At 39.8% G+C, this 21,511-nt stretch overlaps 1 protein-coding gene across 2 annotated transcripts; it reads left to right on the top strand.

Moving 5' to 3' along the window:
- The first annotated feature begins 112 nt into the window (after window positions 1–112).
- LOC128011404 (glutathione hydrolase 7) lies at window positions 113–20,962 on the top strand. Of its 2 annotated transcripts, none has more exons than XM_052593744.1 (16): window positions 113–267; window positions 1,506–1,699; window positions 1,764–1,990; window positions 3,721–3,872; window positions 4,918–5,032; window positions 5,154–5,221; window positions 5,558–5,631; window positions 5,715–5,908; window positions 6,035–6,122; window positions 10,971–11,098; window positions 12,813–12,901; window positions 12,988–13,140; window positions 13,266–13,383; window positions 15,494–15,631; window positions 15,731–15,830; window positions 19,414–20,962. In XM_052593744.1, exons 2-16 carry the CDS (start codon window positions 1,513–1,515, stop codon window positions 19,581–19,583), a joined length of 2,001 nt encoding a protein of 666 aa, XP_052449704.1. In that variant the 5' UTR covers window positions 113–267; window positions 1,506–1,512; the 3' UTR covers window positions 19,584–20,962. The 2 variants fall into 2 exon arrangements, with proteins under 2 accessions (XP_052449704.1, XP_052449705.1); XM_052593745.1 differs by lacking the exon at window positions 113–267 and adding an exon at window positions 505–762.
- Window positions 20,963–21,511: the final 549 nt, after the last annotated feature.

Below are 21,511 nucleotides of genomic sequence, written 5' to 3'. Positions count from 1 at the left end.
ACAATCAGTTTGTGTTGCTATAAAAATAAGACATAGCTGAACTGTAAAATTAACAATTACACCGACACCGTCCATATTCCTGAGAAACACGGTGTGTGTTGTTCGTGCTTTAGTAAGTAGACACAAACAGAGGAGTAACCTGCTCGGCAGGATCCGCTTCTCTTCAGCCGGAGCGCGCATGCGCAGTGTCAGATTCATTCATCAAGGAATAAATGCACAAATTCAGCTTCTATATGTGACAAAGGAACAGGACTGTGGATTAAACCTGTAAGTATGATGAAAACCCTGGATTTAAAAACGTTATTGCTATTGTGCTGGTGTAAACAGAAGCATCAGACGGGCGTCTTTGGCGTTGCGTCCCGTTTTAACGCGGGGTGTAAGATTAAAATACTAAAGTTGCATAGTTAAACAACTGAAACGTCTCAAGATCTTGTCTTGTTCTATTAAGATGTAAACGTGTCGTGTGCGTGAACACCCGCGCACCTGCGTCTTTGGCGTTGAGGATGTCAGCTGATCTTCCTCAGGTTTGTGCTGTGTATCCGTGTTAAACACGCACAGACTGAGTCAGCTGCTGTATGAACAGCCTTCACGGATCCGAGGGGAATTCACCGCATCTCTGCTTTATTTTGATTGTGATCGTTACGAATAACGCGTGTATTTATCACTGTTCCCTCGACACGGATCCTCCTGCGCTCTCTCGGAGCTGATCTGGAACACTACAGTCATATCCTAAATCCAGGAAGCGTCATCCTGCGCTGTATGGTATGACGGAGTGTTTATGATTTATATCGACTGGTTTTCATGACAGATTGTTGTTGTTTGTGATGCAGGAACACACCAGGCCTTCACTGCGGTCAGGGAATAGAAGATTTGGAGGCCTTGATTTATAATGTGACACTGGAAGTGATGATTGTGATTGTTTTGTATTAGATATTGACTAATTCAGTTCAGGGTACAATGCCAGTAGTCATCATAGTTATACGAAAAGAGGAAGTTTACAAAATGCAAAAAACCTTATGCTTTAAGGTAGAGGATTGCATGTCAGCTAGTAATGAATACGAATACATGCAGTCAAACGAAGGCAGACAGAAGTCACTATATGCTCTCACAGCTGCCCATTGTGTACAGGTGCATCTCAATACATTAGAATGTCATGGACAAGTTCATTTATTTCATTAATTCAACTCAAATAGTGACACTTGTTTATTAAATAAATTCAGTGCACACAGACTGAAGTAGTTTAAGTCTTTGGTTCTTTTAATTGTGATGATTCGAATGCTAACTTTTAACAAAAACCCTCCAATGCTAAACCTATATTACATCTTGTTAAAAAGTGGCATGATTGGAGTCCTTTAAGGACGATGGAACCAGAAGTGCTGAATGCAACTGGTTTACGGGTTTTGGCCAACAAACACACCTCATCCCTGCAGTACTGTGTGTGTTATACTGAATAATTGTGCTGTGGATCTATCAGCTTTGTGCTGAACTCCAGTTGGTGATTTCAGGTGAATCATGTACACTCCAGCAGCCGATGCAGGGGTGACGGTGGAGAAGGACACGGCTCTGAGCGGTGCGTACTCACCTGTGGACTACATGAGCATCACCAGCTTCCCTAGACTCCCAGAAGATGAAGCTTCAGCCGACAACACGCTCAAATCACGCAGGGAGGATGATAACTTCCTCAGCGAGCAGGACACAGGTAATGCGTTTGATCACAGTACGGTCTCCTCACAGCGGCTGAATCCTGTCCCGTCTCTGTGCAGACCCTGATCTGTTCCTGAAGTCGGCCCGACTGCAGCGGCTGCCCTCCTCTGCCTCGGACCTGGCCAGTCGGGACATGTCTCCTCTGAGAGAGACCAGCAGAGACCCGCTGGCACAGGACTGCGCCTGCACACGGGACGGGCTGACCGTCATCATCACCGCCTGCCTGACCTTCGCCACAGGGGTCACCGTGGCCCTCATCATGCAGATCTACTTCGGAGACCCACAGGTGCTGAGAAGCACTACTATTCATGATAAGACAAAAAGAGAGAGAGCTTAATTCTCTGTGAACACAGGCACACAGCTCATGCATGCACACAGAGAGTCTCTTCAGAGAGTGCGCAAGTACAGCAACAAAAACACACGAAACGGTCAAAACACCCGTGATCGGTGAGTGACCTGTAAACACAGTCTGAAAGAAGTTAAAAAGTCATAAATGACTGCAAAAACTGGGAGACAGCGCCGCTTAAAGTGAAACCTGCTGCAGTCTGTCGCTGTTGTAAATCAAAGGAAAAGAGAAATCCCTCACTGCTCTTCATGAATTAACTATGATAAATATCCATTCATTACTTTTTTTTTTTTTAATCCCTCAAAAACCTAAATGGTCTCAATTATCAAGACGTCTTGATTTTCTGAGCAATATGACATCGTATTGCTCAAGCCCTGCTCAAAGCCTTGCTAAAATGTTAAAACTCTCGAATGGATCGGGACACACTGTCTGTGATCCAGCTGTATGTTCAGAAGCCTCACACATTATTTATTTTGATTATTTGCTAATGGCCTTTCCTCTTCCACAGAAGAGAGATGAGCAGAGCTCATTAGCATTTAAAGAGACATGCACTGAAACGGCTCGCTGTCAACCGAGCGGGTTTAAAAGGGGGTGGTTTTATATGACCATTGAGGACTTTAACTTACTATAACTTTACCAAACAGCAGCATCCATCTCCAAAATCAATGACAGCATTTATTGTGTTTCAATTGCTCGTGCTCAGGTGCAAGTGGTTTGTAATATAAGAAAATGATTGTATTCATTGGGCTCTCCTACTTTTTGTTGTTCTTAAATTTAGTGCCAGTTTTTCAGAAAGTGACTATTTTGTTCTCTTGGACTCATTATATGGAAACTGTGGTTATTTGCAAATGTTTTGTGATATTTCAATTTTGCACACATTTGCAGCTTTGTTTGAAAACCTGGCTATTTACTACAACTTATGCATTTTGGATGGTGCAAGATAAAATAAGTGAAAAAAAGAGAAAAATTCCAATAGATTATTTTGATGGATATTTTTTCCCAAAAGGACTATAACCGTCCCAGTTATTCAAGACTGGAATTGCTATACCAGAAAAGTTTACAAAGCAAAAACAAACAAACGTGCATATGGGCTGACGTACAAATAAATAAACAAACAAATAAACAATGTCCAGTGGGAACGTGCAAAGGCTTGAGAGGGGAATATCCCATAAACTGTAGATTAGCCAAACCAGTTCAGGTCAATGGTTGCAGTGCATGAATAAGTCAACGGTCTTATCTGATGATGAGATGATCTCTGTAGTGTAGAAGTCCTTGAAGTAGGAGGCCGGGAATGCTTTGGGTATAATCCTTGAGCAGTTGCAATAATTCATCAAAATTAAAACAGCTAATTTGTGCACTCACACAGCAGTACTGTTGTAAACATGCAGGCATTAAACCAAATACGAAAATAAAACATCAAATTTACGGTTGAACAGCAAACTAAATGTATCTCAAACCAGCTCAGCAAGAAACCATGTGGAGTTCAAACTGAATCTTCCACTCACTCTACTGCATCCTTAATCCCTTTATTCAGAAATGGTAGAGCTTCTACTGCCCCCTAATGGTCTGGAGGAACACAGCACAACAAAATAATACAGAATGAACCTTGTGACAGGTGATGAGTGTTACAGGACAGAACTTGTCCTCATGTTAGCCTCTTCTGTCCTCAGGTGTATAACCAGGCCGCGGTGGTGACGGATGTGGCCCGCTGCACGTCTCTGGGCTTTGACGTTCTGGCCAAACAGGGCTCCAGCGTTGATGCTGCTATAGCCGCTTCGCTCTGCCTGGGCATCATCCATCCCCACACCTCGGGCATCGGCGGGTACGAGTTTCACAGCGGTGTCTGTTCACATTTATGTATTTAGCAGCTGCTTTTTATCCTAAGCCACTTACAAAAAGAGGAACAGTTGAAGAGCAGGTTTTATTAGACAACTAGATTAGGAAGCGAGTTAGAGAAGAGAAGAAGTACAGAGTGTGTGCGTACGGGTTAAAAGTGTCTTCAGCTATTTCTTGAAACATGATGGTCTCTCAGTAATTCAGGTGGAGGTTTTATGGGAAGAAACAACTAGGTGTTGCTCTTTCTTAAATGTTTTATAAGGTAACCTTTAAAAGGATGGTTCACCCTAAAAGGAAAAATTGGTAAATGGAGGCAATAAGGTTTGTTCTTGTGCATCAAGCAAGTGCTGTTTATCTCCCACTTACCATACTTGATGTGATCAATGTTTATATGTGAATAAAAGCCTAAATTAAACCTGTTCATCATATAAAGTGATTGTGTCTCGTCAGGAGACTTGGATTAAAAAGCTTGATTGATATTCATGTCTCAATGAACAAAAAACATTGCGAAGTGTCAAAGTTTTGGTCAGAATTCTCATTTTTGGGTGAAATATCCCTTTGAAGATTACAGAAAAGGAAACAGTGTTCCACTCTAATGGGAAAATTGAATATTTTATTTAGAAAAGCTCTATTTATGATGCCCATATTCTGCTTATTATAACTTATATTTTAGGGTCTGTTAGAATACATTTACATGATTTAAATAAAAGATTGCATTTTTTTTTATTATGTACAGTACATTGCTGCAGCACCTCGACTGCTGTGACACATTTCAGATATCTCTTTGTGAGTGTTGGTCACAGATTAATGTGAAATGGTGTGCAATGTCCATTTTTGGTGTAATTGTTTAAATGAGTTCTATTGAAAGTCTAGCCAGAAAAAACATGCTTTTCCAGTGAATCACTTCTAACTGGAAAGGTCATGGAGATTGACTGGTGAACTCCAGGAAGGCACATGTGCAGGGCTAGAGAAATGGATTTAGTGGGTGGTGAAAGAGAAACAGTGAGAGATGTGTCTCATTCTCTTCCCAGCGGCGGCGTGATGCTGGTGCATGACATGCGCAGGAATGAGAGCCGGGTCATTGACTTCCGTGAGACGGCTCCCTCCGGGATTCACCAGGACATGATGCTGCACGCTAATCAAATGGTAAAGGTTTATCTTCATCTGCTTTCATCTTGTCTGGAAGTGCGTCATATGACACTGTACGCGGATTAATAAAGCAAGCACAGTTTCTGCAGTGATGTGTGTCTGTCTTTCTGTCTGTTAGTCAGGTCTGTTAGTGGCGGTTCCTGGCATGATCAGTGGACTACACCAAGCTCACCAGCTCTATGGGAGGTACAGATGAACGTCTGGTTCACACCTCAGCTTATTTTGACTAGGAACCTTGTAGAACCTGACGAATTTGTTATAATATGCACTGTTGCATCCATGTTGATGTTTAATTAGGAAAGCATTGACCAACCATATCACCTTCTATTGGATTGCATGATTTTTTCACACTGAGGTGCATGAGTCCAGTGAAGTACAAAACCAGTGCTAAAGAAAACAAGCTGATAAAAAGTGTTTCATTACAATGAGAGTTTAACAAGGAACACCAAACTAGACAAAGGATTTCCAACGCAGCATAAGTGTTAACGATGGCTGATCATCAGTGTTTTCTCACTCCTCTAGAATGGTCTGGAAGGACGTGGTCACTATGGCCGCAGATGTGGCAAGGAATGGATTCAATTTGACGCATGAGCTGGGTGAGCTGCTGGAAGAGCACGCACTGTACACTGGAAGACTGTACGTGTAATATCTGTGGTTTAACTGGCACGATCTCTCGCAGCTGACGCGCTGTCTGAAGTGAAGGAGCAGAATGTATCGGATGCGTTCAGAGACGTGTTCCTGCCGAACGGTCAGGCTCCCCCCGCGGGACTCTTCACCAAACGGCTGGATTTAGCTGCGGTTTTGGACAGGATTGCAGCCAATGGAGTCTCAGAGTTCTACAGCGGGAACCTGACACAGGAAATGACATCAGTGGTGCGTCTCCATCGTTATCTTAGTACTAGTGATATGCTATTATTTTTAAACCATTTTAGCTATTTAAGAGTTTAATAACAGATCATTCAGCATTTAACAGATCATATTATGTGTTTTTGTGGCCAGGTTCAAGCTAAAGGAGGTGTGTTGACAGAGGACGACTTCAAAAACTACACCACTGTCATAGAGAAGCCCCTGCAAAGCCTTTATCAGGGTAAACACACGCTTTCAGCTTTCAACAGCACCTACAGATGTTTAAATACTGCAGTAGTTGAGATGTAGTCATCTGGTGACCTTCAAAGCCTCCAAAGTCCAGACAGTAGACCAATAGAAACCTTTCTTCTTTACCCTATATCAGTTTCATAATAGGGCATATTTATCGAAAGCCAAATGGTTCAGAATTTGTGTGCTTTTCACTGCCGTATCAGTATTAAAACACAATTACCATAAGTTAACGGGGGACGCCACCACGCGTTAAAATAATGCCGACCGATGTTAAGTCACTCGCCACTTAAGATGCAGATTTTAGTGAAGATGGCCAGGACAGCCCTTACAATACTAGATATAGGGGGGGAAATAACCCTGAATGAGCTTTTGTCTCGTAAAGTTAACACCCCAGTCACAAATGAGTGCAAATTGGGAAATAATTTTATACAACAATTAAATGAATAAGAAATTAATATTATTATTTTATATTTTGGGGTATAATTTCAGTTGAAAAAATTGTTGGGGATAGTTTCACAAAAATTACGTTTAGGCCGTGTGTCCACCAAACATTTTTACCCGCGGCTAGCATATTTTTTCAGTTGTTCTCAATGGTAGTGGCGCGTTTTTTAAAATGCCAGGAGCTTGATGAGCGCGAGTGTCTTTTTCACGCAGAACATTCTTGCGTTTTTTTTCTCGCGCAGAGAGTTGAAGAACATTCTACTTTGGATAAAACACTGCACTCATCACTGTCACTTTCTAGTCAGCTAACCAATCAGAGTGCAGGAGGGGCGGGGCAAATTCCACATTGATCAGCTGACAGTGTGACACTGACACTTAATTATTTTATTAAACACAAGGGGTCATGAATGATGCTTACATTTAAGTATGTTCACACACAAATATCTATAATTTGACCAAACTTGCAGGTGCCTGTCTTAATATCCAAGAAGGGTTAACATAGATAAAATACGAAATAGATGTAATGTCATTATAGATTACAAAGAGATTTACAATTAAATACATCCGAAAAGTCATTACCTTTTATAATATTTATATATATTACAGGTCCTTCTAAAAAAATTAGCATATTGTGATAAAAGTTCATTATTTTCCATAATGCAATGATAAAAATTAACTTTCATATATTTTAGATTCATTGCACACCAACTGAAATATGTCAGGTCTTTTATTGTTTTAATACTGATGATTTTGGCATACAGCTCATGAAAACCCAAAAAGAGAGACTGCAATAGAATATTCATAGAACACAACTCTGTGCTTTTGTTCTCATTTTCATTTTTAGGTCAGTGAATTTAACTTCCTTAAAAGTCTTATTTTTGTTTTTAGATTGTAATGTTACAATATTAGAATGAAATGTGGTTTTAACCAACTTTTTGCACATAATATAAAGGCTTACATGGTTACATTTAACTTTATTTGTTTTCATAGCCTTTAATATGTATTGTTTTGTTGAACAACATTGGAAAGTAAGTGAAATAAATAGATATTAAATACAGATTTTTTAAAATCCAAATGCAAAAATTAAAATACACAGAGATATAATTTTTGGCCATATCTTCCAGTCCTAGCTTGCCCAAACAATCTCTCCAAAGAATTGCCAGTCTTACTGCTTTACTGAGCGTTCTAGTACCATTGCCTGTTGATATTGTGTATGACTTCTTGCTTGTTTGATTCTACTTCTGATTATTGGATTTTCCCTCTGTTTTGGATTCCGAATGATTGACCGTGTTTAGACAACTGCCTATTTTCTGATGCTGATTCTGGATTTCCCTTTAAATAAACTTCTGCATATGGATTCTCATTAGTCTTCAGCCTCCCCATTACAGAATACTTTGCCACATATGTATCCAGCCGAATTTTCGGAGCTGCAAGCAGTGTTTTCTTATCAAAGCGAGGTACTCAAAGGCTACCAAAAACAACTGGTTGAAAGCCTGCAGTACACCAATAAATACTTGACACATTATATTCATTCACTTCGTCCACCCATGCCACAAATGGTAAGCCTTGCCATGCCTGATCAATTTGATGGCTCAGCGGATAAATGTTGAGGTTTTATTTGACAAGTAGAAATTTATTTTGTCTACTAGAAAGACAAGTTTGCTTCTGATAACCAGAGATGTGCTTTTTTGATGACACTCCTTACGGGAAGAATGATTATCAAGATCCAAGCAGTTGATAATTCATCCAATGGAGATAATGAAACAAACTCACCCCATTCAACTCCAAATCTCCTTTTATTTAATCGACTCTCCAAGAAATGAAATCATCCTAGGTTTTCCTTGGCTATCAGTCCATGAACCAGTTATTTCCTGGCATCATGGTGAGTAAACCTGTTGGTCAAATTTAGCTTAACCCATTGCATGCACTCTGATATTTCACCTCAGTGCCTGTCTACCAGTGTTGAAAGCCCTGTCACCGAGCAAACCACTAAAGTCCCAGACTGTTACAATGACTATGCTGAGGTATTTAGCAAGGGGAAGGCCACCTCACCGTCCCTAGGGTTGTGCTATCAATCTCCTTTCCAATACCATTCCACCAAAAAGAAAAGTGTACAAGCTAACCCAAAATGAAACCCTAGCTATGGTAGAGTTTCATCGAAGACGCCTTAAACAATGGATTTATCCACCCTTCATCGTCTCCAGCCGCTGCATGTTTCGTCTTTGTAGAGAAAAAGGATGGTGGACTTCATCTTTGTATCGACTACAGAGGTTTGAATGAAGTAACAGTCAAGTTCGGCTACTCACACTCCCTCTGGTTCCTGCAGCCCTTAAACAACAAGGAGAGGCAAATATTTTTATTATATTGGATTTAAGAAGTGCATTCAACCTGATCCGGATGAGTGGAAGACAGCTTTTCTCTGAGAATGGGTGATCATCACTAATCTCCCCTTTGTGGTCGAAGTGCACATATCTGACAGTGGCATTGGAGCTATACTCTCCCAGCGTCACGGACAACCTGCAAAATTATATTCTTTTCCACACGCTTCCATTTTACAGTTACATACAGACCCGGAAGTAAGAACAGTAAAGCAGATACTCTGTCAAGACGTCTTGACTCTCTTGTCATTCCTGTTACACCTGAAACTATACTACCACCAACCGTTATCATCGCACCAGTTACTTGGGACATCATGGAGGAAATTCAGCTCGCCCATCAGCAAGAACCACCATCAGCCGACTTCACCCTCCCCAAGCAAACGTTACATACCTCAAGCACTTCGCCAGAGAGTCATGCAATGGGTTCATACAACTCTACGCTCAGATCATCCAGGGATCTCGCGCACAATAAACCTGCTACAAACTTCTTTCTGGTAGACACCAATGAGTAGAGGTGTTACTGCTTAAGTCAAGCCATTTGTGCCCAATAAAAGACCCCAAAGAACTGCCCTCTGGCCTGTTACAACCACATATCTATCGATTGACTTCCTCACTGACCTACCTCCCTCTGATGGATTCACTACCATTCTGGTAATCATCGACCGGTTCTCTAAATCATGCTGACTAACTCCCCCTTAAGGGTCTCCCTACAGCCATGGAGACAGCACAGGCTCTTTTCTACCATGTCTTCAGAATCAATGGCCTACCTGAGGACATCGGTTCACTTCACGAGTCTGGAAAGCTTTCTATAAGCAACTTGATATAAACGTAAGCCTCACCTCAGGTTACCACCTTCAGTCTAATGGACAAGTTGAATGACTCAACCAGGAGATTGGAAGATATTTGCACAGTTATTGTAGCTGGGAGCAACATCGGTGGACAGAATCCTTCCATGGGTCGATTATACTCAAAATTCAGCCACCTTGTTACAATATAATAACTTGCCATTTCACTTTGTTTCTCACCAAACCCTCAGTATACCTTCAGAATGCTTGGAATATACACCACGAGATGCATAGGATTATTTTACGACAGATATGCATCTGCTTAAAAAATAAATTAATAAATAAATAAAGTCACCATTCGCTGCCATTAAATTGCCAAGTGCGAGCAGGATATTTTTAAGTAATAAGCCTTCAGGACAAAATTAAGATGAGTAGAGACACACACAAGTTCACACAGTTCCAATAAATTACGATGAGTTAAATAAACTCAATAATTAGCAGACAGACGCGACTACAGTCAAGAGCAGACCAGTATCGAAGAGCACAGGAAATGAGCAGCAGTCATATTTAAAGCAGTTTAAATATTGTTTCAATTAATAATGAGTACTGACTGATCTTCACTTGGATTCTTTTCCCCATCGAGGGGAAATAACTTAATGGGCTACTCTGTCAGTTATAGTCGTATGGTACAATGTTTATTTCTGTGAAACGTTATGTCCAAAATAACTACAAAATGTAATTGTCTTTGAAAAATGATCAAATCCTTGAGCTTCTTTCTGGTGAAAAAAATGAGCCTTTTTCAGATTTTTTCTACTTTCATTATTAGATTAAAAAATGAATGATCGAATCATACATGGATTATGGCGTTTTTTTGTTTTGATTGACTTGTTTTTTGTTTTGCTTGTTTTGTACTGTTTTATTTAAGTGGTTTATTTTAATTAGGTGAAAATTTGTGGATTAGTGGTTTAAGAATGCATTTCTCTGCTGTAAAATCACTTTAATGGTCTCTCGTGGCTTATTACTTTAAGGAAACATCATTAGATAAATGTACACTAGACTGCTGCCTGGGTTAATGTGACAATTAGGACTTTCCTGTTGCCTGTTAAAATCATTTCCTCAAGCCTTTAATGCCTTGGGTTTTCATTAAGTTCAACAGGTCCTGTAGTCTTGAGCACCTCAGCGATGTTTTAATGGCCAGGTTGAGCAGTGCTTTGCCTTGCGTGTCTCTGACAGGCTACCAGGTGTTTGTTCCCCCTCCGCCCCACGCTGGAGCCGCCCTGCTGTCCGCTCTCAACATCCTGGAGGGGTTTAACATCACAAGCCAGGTGTCTAGGAGCAGCATTTACCACTGGATAGCTGAGGTAGCTGCAAGCATCACGACTCACTTCACATTTCTGTTGATTTATGGCTTTAAATAAAGTGCAACAGTGATGTATGTTGTGTAATAATACGATTTCTTATTCTTCTTGGTCTTTGTATCATGTATTTTGTGCTTTTTACAGAGTATCATGCCTTTAGTAGATGCCTTTAACTCTGTTCTTTAACTCTGATTAAGTAATTTTAGACTTGCATCTTTTTATTCTGTTCAAGGGAAAAAAGCTTTTTACGTAGCAACCATGCAGAAGAAATAATGTTGCACACAAGACCTGCAAAAATTAGTTTGGAAAGCCATTTAATTGATTAAATTCTAGTAAATGCGAAATAATTGCAATGCTCGGGCAAACCACTATTTATTTATTTACTTATTTAACTAGGAAGGTCCTGTTGAGATACAATATCTCTTCTAACAGGGAGTCCTGGTCAAGATATGCAGCAAAGGACAAAGTTACAAAGATATACACATCACCACACAATGAACAATCACAAAACGCAATTTTCTAAAAACAATACAAATCCTAGTCAGTTATTAAAACATATGCATTGTTCTATATAAACAGACTTTAAAATATTTTTAGACGTAAGAGATGGTACAAATGTAACGTAGTTGAAGCTCGTTTCAATGCTACGGAGCATAATTAGAATAAGCAGATAGAGCTATCTCTGTATGAAAAATCTGCATCTTAAAGGGTTAGTTTACCCAAAAATCTAAATTATGTCATTAATAACTCACCCTCATGTCGTTCCAAACATGTGAGACCTGTTTATCTTCAGAACACAGTTTAAGATATTTCAGATTTAGTCCGAGAGCTCTCAGTCCCTCCATTGAAGCTGTGTGTACGGTATACTGTCCATGTCCAGAAAGATAAGAAAAACATCATCAAAGTAGTCCATATGACATCAGAGGGTCCGTTAGAATATTTTGAAGAATCGAAAATACATTTTGTTCCAAAAATAGCAAAAACTACGACTTTATTCAGCATTGTCTTCTTAAAAAAGTGAACAGCTTAAGTCATTTGTGGATTAATGCATATTAGAGACACGAACTGTTTAAAACGATTCAGTTGGATTTGGTGAACTGGTTCAAAAAGATCCGGTTACATCGAATGATTCGTTCACGAACCGGATATGACAAACTGCTTTGTTTTGAACTCTCTCTCACAACAGATATGGAAGAGAAGACAATGCTGAATAAAGTCGTAGTTTTTGCTATTTTTAGACCAAAATGTATTTTCTATGCTTCAAAATATTCTAACGGACCCTCTGATGTCACATGGACTACTTTGGTGATGTTTTTATGTATTATCAATGTAGTATCAATGAATCAGTCCCACACAATTCACAGGTCAGAGTCCACCGAACTTGAACTTTAAATTTCACACGAGCTTGCGTTTCCTGTCTCCTGCTTTTGCATGTGTATAAATGGAAGTCAGTGGAAAGAAAAGAATAGTGAAAAGTAGTTTTTTTTATATGTCCATATGGTTTTAATTAATTTCAGTTATATTTTTTTTAGTACATCAAGTTAAACTAAATGAAAATGAGAAATGTTGCATTGGGGATTAGCTGAAATAAATGTTAATGAATGTTTTTCAGTAAACATTTGTTTGATTTCAAGACTTTTTACACTGGTGCACAACAGCGTTTCTGCTCGTGCACTGTTGTCAAAGTATTCCTGTGTTTAATCTCCTCCACATGTAGTCTCTGAAGATGGCTTTGTCTCAAGCCAGTGGACTGGGAGACCCCATGTACGATTCATCGGTTTCTGAGCTGGTGACGCAGATGCTCAGGTGATTATTGAATCAAAGCTGAAATAGAGAACATGTTTGTTTCAGCAGCAGTGTTTCAACAGTGTCTTCTGTCCCGTCTCTGACAGTAAAGAGCAGGCTGCTGTGCTCCGGCAGAAGATCAGTGATTCTCAGGCGTTAGCGGCCGAGCTCTACACGCCGTCATACGAGCTGCAGGAGGGCGCTGTGGCCAGCCAGCTCATGATCATGGGCACCGATGACTTGATCGTGTCTGTTATGAGGTGTGTTAGTTAGGGCTGTGATGGAGTGCTTGTGAGCAAATCCAGTACCAGGGATCTCCCGTCCTGCTCCTGGACGGCCACTGTAATCTGCATTATGACTGAATGAATGTTTCCTCTGTTCCTAGCTCTCTAAACCGGCCGTTTGGAAGCCGCATTGTGACGCCCTCTGGGATTCTCCTGAACAGTCAGATGCTGGACTTCTCTTGGCCCAACAAAACCCACAGCTCTGCAGCTTTCAATCAGGTAAAAAAAACAGGCTTCCTCAGTAAATATAACCGTTCTTGTGCTTAGTTTATCATCAGTAACTGTACCCAAATACTTGTATGAAATGACCTTCTCAACTTCTTTACCTGCTATAACTTCTTTTAAATGAATTTTTCAACTTTGAAACTTTTGAATGGGGTCATTTTTATGAATTCAACTATTATTTTTTCATTTTAGTAAAATAATTAACATTTTGCAGATTCTGCAACGTGTACGTAAACTTTTGACTTTAACTATATTTTTAGGAAATACCTGCATGTAATTACATTTATAGCTACACCATTGACCCATCCCTTTAAGTTTAACCCACCCTTAAACCTACACATACCACCTAACCTGTCCCAAACCTCACCTGTATCCCACCACAAGAGCAGCAAAATTGTTCTGCAATACAGTATGAACACAATAACTACATAGTGATTATTTTTTATGCAAGTAGATAGTAGTTACAGCCACCTAATTTAAAGTCAGACCAAAAAAAGAGCACAGATTGCTGGTCACTTCACAGTAAAGCTGGGCGATATGACGATATTACCATATATCGACGATGTCTCGTAAGTATGGCGATGTCGATTAGCACTAGCCGTTTTGGATACAGGTTGCAGGTTTGCTTCCAGTGGCTTTGCTGGAAACTTCTAGGCAAGGGTATTGAACTACACTCTGCAGGACACTGGCCCTCCAGGAGCAGGACTGGACACTCCTGTGTTAGTGTCTCACTGTATACTCGACGGAAATGTAACACCCCTTTCCATAATCATGAGCTTCATCTTTCATAATAAATGTAAAGACAGTTAAAGCTGCAGTAGGTAACTTTTGTAAAAATGTATTTTTTACATATTTATTAAACCTGTCATTATGTCCTGACAGTAGAATATGAGACAGATAATCTGTGAAAAAATCAAACTCCTCTGGCTCCTCCCAGTGTCCTATTGCCATTTGCAGAAATCCATCGCTCCCGGTAAGAAATCAACCAATCAGAGCTGCGGTCCGTAACTTTGTTTGTGTTCAACATGTAGAAAAATGAACATAATAAGCGAGTACACCATGAATCCATTTTCCAAACCGTGTTTTTAGCTTGTCCTGAATCACTAGGGTGCACCTATAATAAGTGTTTATGCTTCGGGGGTACCGCGGTGGAGTAACCCAGTACCTTTGTGATTCTTCATTGACATAAACAGAGAGAAGTAGTTCCGGCTACGTTGTTCTTCCGCAAGACGCAAGCAGTTCTGTTTATTAACCGTTAGAGCGTCAAAAGTTCCCTACCGCAGCTTTAATAATGTTCTTAGTTCTACCATCAGTTAAAGCCTGAAAGGAGAACAGAGCGGTGTGACAGACACGGTGATGAAGCTCGTATGTGTCTGCAGTACACAAGCCACGGACAGTTAAATCTGACTCCACTGTGTGACACTATCTCTCTCACTCTCTCTCATCACTCTCTCACACACACACAAACACACACACGCGCGCGCGCACACACACACACAGACACGCACACACACAACGTACAAAACTGCGCATTTGAACAGTCAATAGCAAATACTTAAACTAATAACAAAACATACTTACAGTAGCTGATTCAGACGCACCAGATTGTCGTAGCAGAGTCAGAATTATCTCCTTTCCTAGGTACACGAAACGGTCGTCCATAAAATGCATTGCTGCTCTGTTGTAGGTAATCCTAAAGATTCCTGAATGCATCTACTTTCGGAAAACCAAATAAAGAGCTTTTTCTTTCTCCTAGATACACACTCATTTCCCTGACATGACTGCTTCAACACTGTGTTACTGAAACCACGCCTTCTTTCTTTGTGTGAACATTTGAGCGGCGTTACGCAAATCTTCCCACATAGTGATGTAGAGATGTGGGGGCGTGTTTAAACGAGGTGTTTTAGGGGGGCGTGGCAGAGTCTTAACTTTAATAAAGAATATCTCTTTGGATTTGAGACTTTAGTCTTTGTAACTTTACAGATCCTCTTCATCCACCAAGAGCTTGTAACACTCCTAAGAGAAAGGAAACATTGAAATCACATCATATGACCTCTTTAAGTGATGTGTGTGAGGATTGTAAGATGTTGTGTGTTCTCCTCAGCGTAACAGCATTGAGCCGGGCAAGAGGCCAGCCTCGTTCCTGACGCCGATCGCGGTGCGGCCGTCCATCGGTCTGTGTGGCACATACGTGGCGCTGGGCTCCTCTAACGGCGAGCGGGCGCTGAGCGGCATCACGCAGGTCAGCACTCATCACTGAGCTGTGTGGATCTTCACCAGCACATTTCATTCTGCTCCTAGCATCAGTGTTTATCAACCCATACTCTGATGTGTTTTGCAGGTTTTGATCAATGTTTTGTCTGCACGTAATAACATGAGTGAGAGCGTGTCCTATGGCAGACTGCATCCCGTCATCCAGAACAACACCCTGCTGGTGGACTGTAAGCTCTCCATCATTTCTCTAATATAGTGTAGAGTCTACACTCATTTTTATTTTAACAATGCCCAAATGTGTATTGACTTATGTATCTGAAAGAAGTCTCTTCTGCTCACCAAGGCTGCATTTATTTGGTCATAAATACAGTAAAAACTGTAAAATTGTGAAATATTTTTAAAATATAATGTAACTATAATGTGTGATTGTTGATTGCAGACGTGTGATTTCAGACTGCAGACGTGTGATTTTAGACTGCAGACGTGTGATTGTTGACTGCAGACGTGTGATTTTAGACTGCAGACGTGTGATTTTATACTGTATATGTGTGATTGTTGACTGCAGACATGTGATTTCAGACTGCAGACATGTGTTTTTGACTGCAGGCGTATGATTTTTAGACTGCAGACGTGTGATTTTAACTGTATATGTGTGATTGTTGACTGCAGACGTGTGTTTTTGACTGCAGGCATGTGATTTTTAGACTGCAGATGTGTGATTTTGACTGCAGACATGTGTTTTTGACTGCAGGCGTATGATTTTTAGACTGCAGACGTGTGATTTTAACTGTATATGTGTGATTGTTGACTGCAGACGTGTGTTTTTGACTGCAGGCGTGTGTTTTTGACTGCAGGCGTGTGATTTTTAGACTGCAGACGTGTGATTTTAATTGTAGACGTGTGATTTTTGACTGTAGATGTGTGATTGTTGACTGCAGAAGTGTGATTTTAACTGTAGACGTGTGATTTTGACTGCAGATATGTGATTTTAGCACACATGTGATTTTTACTGCATACGTGTGAATTTAACTGTAGACATGTGATTTTTGACTGCATACGTATTATTGTTGACTGCAGACATGTGATTGTTGACTGTAGACGTGTGATTGTTGACTGCAGACGTGTGATTTTAACTGTAGACATGTCATTGTTGACTGCAGACGTATTATTGTTGACTGCAGACATGTGATTGTTGACTGTAGATGTGTGATTGTTGACTGCAGACGTGTGATTTTAACTGTAGACATGTCATTGTTGACTGCAGACGTATTATTGTTGACTGCAGATGTGTGATTGTTGACTGTAGACGTGTGATTGTTGACTGTAGAAGTGTGATTTTAACTGTAGACGTGTGATTTTGACTGCAGATATGTGATTTTAGCACACATGTGATTTTGACTGCATACGTGTGAATTTAACTGTAGACATGTGATTTTTGACTGCATACGTATTATTGTTGACTGCAGACATGTGATTGTTGACTGTAGACGTGTGATTGTTGACTGCAGACGTGTGATTTTAACTGTAGACATGTCATTGTTGACTGCAGACGTATTATTGTTGACTGCAGACATGTGATTGTTGACTGTAGATGTGTGATTGTTGACTGCAGACGTGTGATTTTAACTGTAGACATGTCATTGTTGACTGCAGACGTATTATTGTTGACTGCAGATGTGTGATTGTTGACTGTAGACGTGTGATTGTTGACTGTAGACGTGTGATTGTTGACTGTAGACGTGTGATTGTTGACTGTAGACGTGAAATTGTTGACTGCAGACGTGTGATTGTTGACTGCAGGCGTATGATTTTAACTGTATATGTGTGATTGTTGACTGCAGACGTGTGATTGTTGACTGTAGATGTGTGATTGTTGACTTCAGATGTTGATTGCAGATGTGTGATTTTGACTGTAGATGTCTGATTGTTGACTGCAGACGTGTGATTGTTGACTTCAGATGTTGATTGCAGATGTGTGATTTTGACTGTAGATGTGTGATTGTTGACTTCAGATGTTGATTGCAGATGTGTGATTTTGACTGTAGATGTGTGATTGTTGACTGCAGGCGTGTGATTTTAGTTGTAGATGTGTGATTTTTTACTGCAGATGTGTGATTGTTGACTGCAGATGTGTGATTGTTGACTTCAGATGTTGACTGCAGATGTGTGATTGTTGACTGCAGACGTGTGATTGTTGACTGTAGACGTGTGATTGTTGACTGTAGACGTGTGATTGTTGACTGCAGACCTGTGATTGTTGACTTCAGATGTTGATTGCAGATGTGTGATTTTGACTGTAGATGTGTGATTGTTGACTTCAGATGTTGATTGCAGATGTGTGATTTTGACTGTAGATGTGTGATTGTTGACTGCAGACGTGTGATTGTTGACTTCAGATGTTGATTGCAGATGTGTGATTTTGACTGTAGATGTGTGATTGTTGACTGCAGGCGTGTGATTTTAGTTGTAGATGTGTGATTTTTTACTGCAGATGTGTGATTGTTGACTTCAGATGTTGACTGCAGATGTGTGATTGTTGACTGCAGACGTGTGATTGTTGACTGTAGACGTGTGATTGTTGACTGCAGACCTGTGATTGTTGACTTCAGATGTTGATTGCAGATGTGTGATTGTTGACTGCAGACGTGTGATTGTTGACTGTAGACGTGTGATTGTTGACTGCAGACCTGTGATTGTTGACTTCAGATGTTGATTGCAGATGTGTGATTGTTGACTGCAGATGTTGATTGCAGATGTGTGATTTTGACTGTAGATGTGTGATTGTTGACTGCAGACGTGTGATTTTAGCTGTAGATGTGTGATTTTTTACTGCAGATGTGTTATTGTTGACTGCAGATGTGTGATTGTTGACTTCAGATGTTGACTGCAGATGTGTGATTGTTGACTGCAGACGTGTGATTGTTGACTGTAGACGTGTGATTGTTGACTGCAGACCTGTGATTGTTGACTTCAGATGTTGATTGCAGATGTGTGATTGTTGACTGCAGATGTTGATTGCAGATGTGTGATTTTGACTGTAGATGTGTGATTGTTGACTGCAGACGTGTGATTTTAGCTGTAGATGTGTGATTTTTTACTGCAGATGTGTTATTGTTGACTGCAGATGTGTGATTGTTGACTTCAGATGTTGACTGCAGATGTGTGATTGTTGACTGCAGACGTGTGATTGTTGACTGCAGATGTGTGATTGTTGACTGCAGACGTGTGATTTTAGTTGTAGATGTGTGATTGTTGACTGTAGACGTGTGATTGTTGACTGCAGACGTGTGATTGTTGACTGCAGACGTGTGATTGTTGACTTCAGATGTTGATTGCAGATGTGTGATTTTGACTGTAGATGTGTGATTGTTGACTGCAGACATGTGATTGTTGACTGCAGACGTGTGATTTTAGTTGTAGATGTGTGATTTTTTACTGCAGATGTGTGATTGTTGACTTCAGATGTTGACTGCAGATGTGCGATTGTTGACTTCAGACGTGTGATTGTTGACTGCAGACGTGTGATTTTAGTTGTAGATGTGTGATTGTTGACTGCAGACGTGTGATTTTAGTTGTAGATGTGTGATTTTTTACTGCAGATGTGTGATTGTTGACTTCAGATGTTGACTGCAGATGTGCGATTGTTGACTTCAGACGTGTGATTGTTGACTGCAGACGTGTGATTTTAGTTGTAGATGTGTGATTGTTGACTGCAGACGTGTGATTTTAGTTGTAGATGTGTGATTGTTGACTGTAGATGTGTGATTTTGAGGGTGGAGTTCCATTTTAATTCTCTTGTTCTCTGTCCAGCTAAATTTGCTGAGGCGGATGTGAAGTCTCTGATGGAGAAGGGTCATGATGTGCGTAAGGTGGACATCATCTCACTGGTAGAAGGGACCCGGAGGACCAATGACCTGATCATCGGTGTGAAGGACCCGCGCAGCACTGACGCCTTGGCTCTCTCCATGTCCATGCCCTAGATTCTCTCACACACACACACACACTCTCTGTGCTACTGTTTTATTTGTGCACTAAATGATTATGAGGTTCCAAGGATAGAGCTGATAACTAAAATAGATGGACAATGTCCAGTAGATGGAAATGAGCTGGTCCCTGCTACCCCACCAAAAAAAACAGCAACACACACACACACAATGATGGCAAATTGTAAAAGACCGCTCAAAGGTTGTAATGCTAAATTTCTCCAAATCTGTTTTGATGAAGAAAAAAACATTTTCTACTTCTTGGATGATCAGAAGGGTCAGTGTGTTTTCAGGAGAGGTTTAATTTTGGGTAAACTGGTTCAAGTCAAGTCTGCTTTATTAACTGCTTAAATACAGTATGTGTCAAAACATTTGGACATACTTACTCTTTATTTATTACTACTCTTTATTAATTACTGATATTTTCCACATTGTGGAATTACAGTAAACCATTTAAAACTGTGAAATGACACAAAAGAAAGTGCAAAATACGTAGTGACCAGAAAATTTTAAACAAATCAACATATTTAGCTTATTCAGTCATCAGCCTTCATCTAGAGTCCAGCTGAGCACACTTCTTAAAAAAAAAAAAAAAAAAAAAACTCATGTGGAGCATCAAACAAACAGCATTGAAGGTGTTTTGTGTGTGCTGGACGTCTGCTGGCTGCTTTTCCTTCACTCATAAGATCATAAGGAACAAATTCAGTCACGCGTATCCTCATTTTTAACTAGTTCTGTCAGGGTTGTGTAGGATTATGCCTTGTGCGAATTAGAGGTAGATAAAGGCAAATTAAAGTATTTTTAATATCTTGAAGTTTTCATGAAGAAGTGTCCTCACAAATGTGAGGAAATGTTACTTGAAGTGAATGTTACATGAGTAAATGCTCCCATTTACGAATGAATGAACGATTATATAATGATTAAAGAGGTTTGGGTGGTAACAAAATGCTCTTATTTTAATAGCTGATCAAAAAATCCTGGAATCATTAAGGAGATGGTCTAAAATTAATAATTGTTTGAGAGAACGGCTGTTGTAAAATAGTAATATGCTTTCAGATGCAGTTTAATATATGCCATGATTATTTCCTTTTACAGTTTTATGTTGAATTGTAGATGTCAGTTTGTTGATGTAGGCCTATTTAATTGTAATACATTTTCTCTTGGGTGTGGAAACGGTAAAATAAGTTAAAGTTTCCGCACATATGTCTGAGAGATGATCAGTTGATTATTTAAAAGTGAAGTGAGCTTCCTGTTCGTGGGCACATTTGGTTATTTTCTGCCTTAATTGAATATTATTGCACTATAACAGCACTACTGTTGTGTTTAGTAGCTTAACAATGACAGTGATCACGATGGAGAATAAATATGTACATGTAGTGAAGTTTCCTTGCATTATTTCCAAACTCATTCATTTCAGCATGCAGCAGTCCTTGATACCTATTCATTTTGTAATGAACCCGTGCCCATGCATTGCGTGTGCTTAAACTGAAAGGATTAAAGATATTTCATATGAGTGAAAGTTTTGAATAAAATTTAATACAATTATTTATAATAAGAGTCAAACGCTCAAACGTAAGCTTAATAATGATAATAATAAAACGTCACAATCTCACAAAAGTGAATACATTTGAAAAAAAAAAACCCACTACAATACCCGAATATATGCATTGCATTACAATTTCAGAAAAAAAGTATTAAGCCGATTAAGCATACAGTAAAACTAGTGATAACTAATCTGCATTAAGAAATTTGAAATGAATAAACTAAAGTGAAGAATCAATATATTTATGTATAAACCACAAAATAAAATTCCTAAATTAATCTTCTTTCATATTCAGTGGCTTGGTCATTACTCTCTATATAAAAAAAATATATATACATATTTCAAGGATCCTAAACAAGTGAAGCGGAGCAGTGCTGCTTTG

This window comes from Carassius gibelio, chromosome B23, assembly GCF_023724105.1.
Source record: "Carassius gibelio isolate Cgi1373 ecotype wild population from Czech Republic chromosome B23, carGib1.2-hapl.c, whole genome shotgun sequence".
NCBI classification, from domain to species: Eukaryota; Metazoa; Chordata; class Actinopteri; order Cypriniformes; family Cyprinidae; genus Carassius; species Carassius gibelio.
This window is presented reverse-complemented; position numbering and strand designations above follow the sequence as displayed.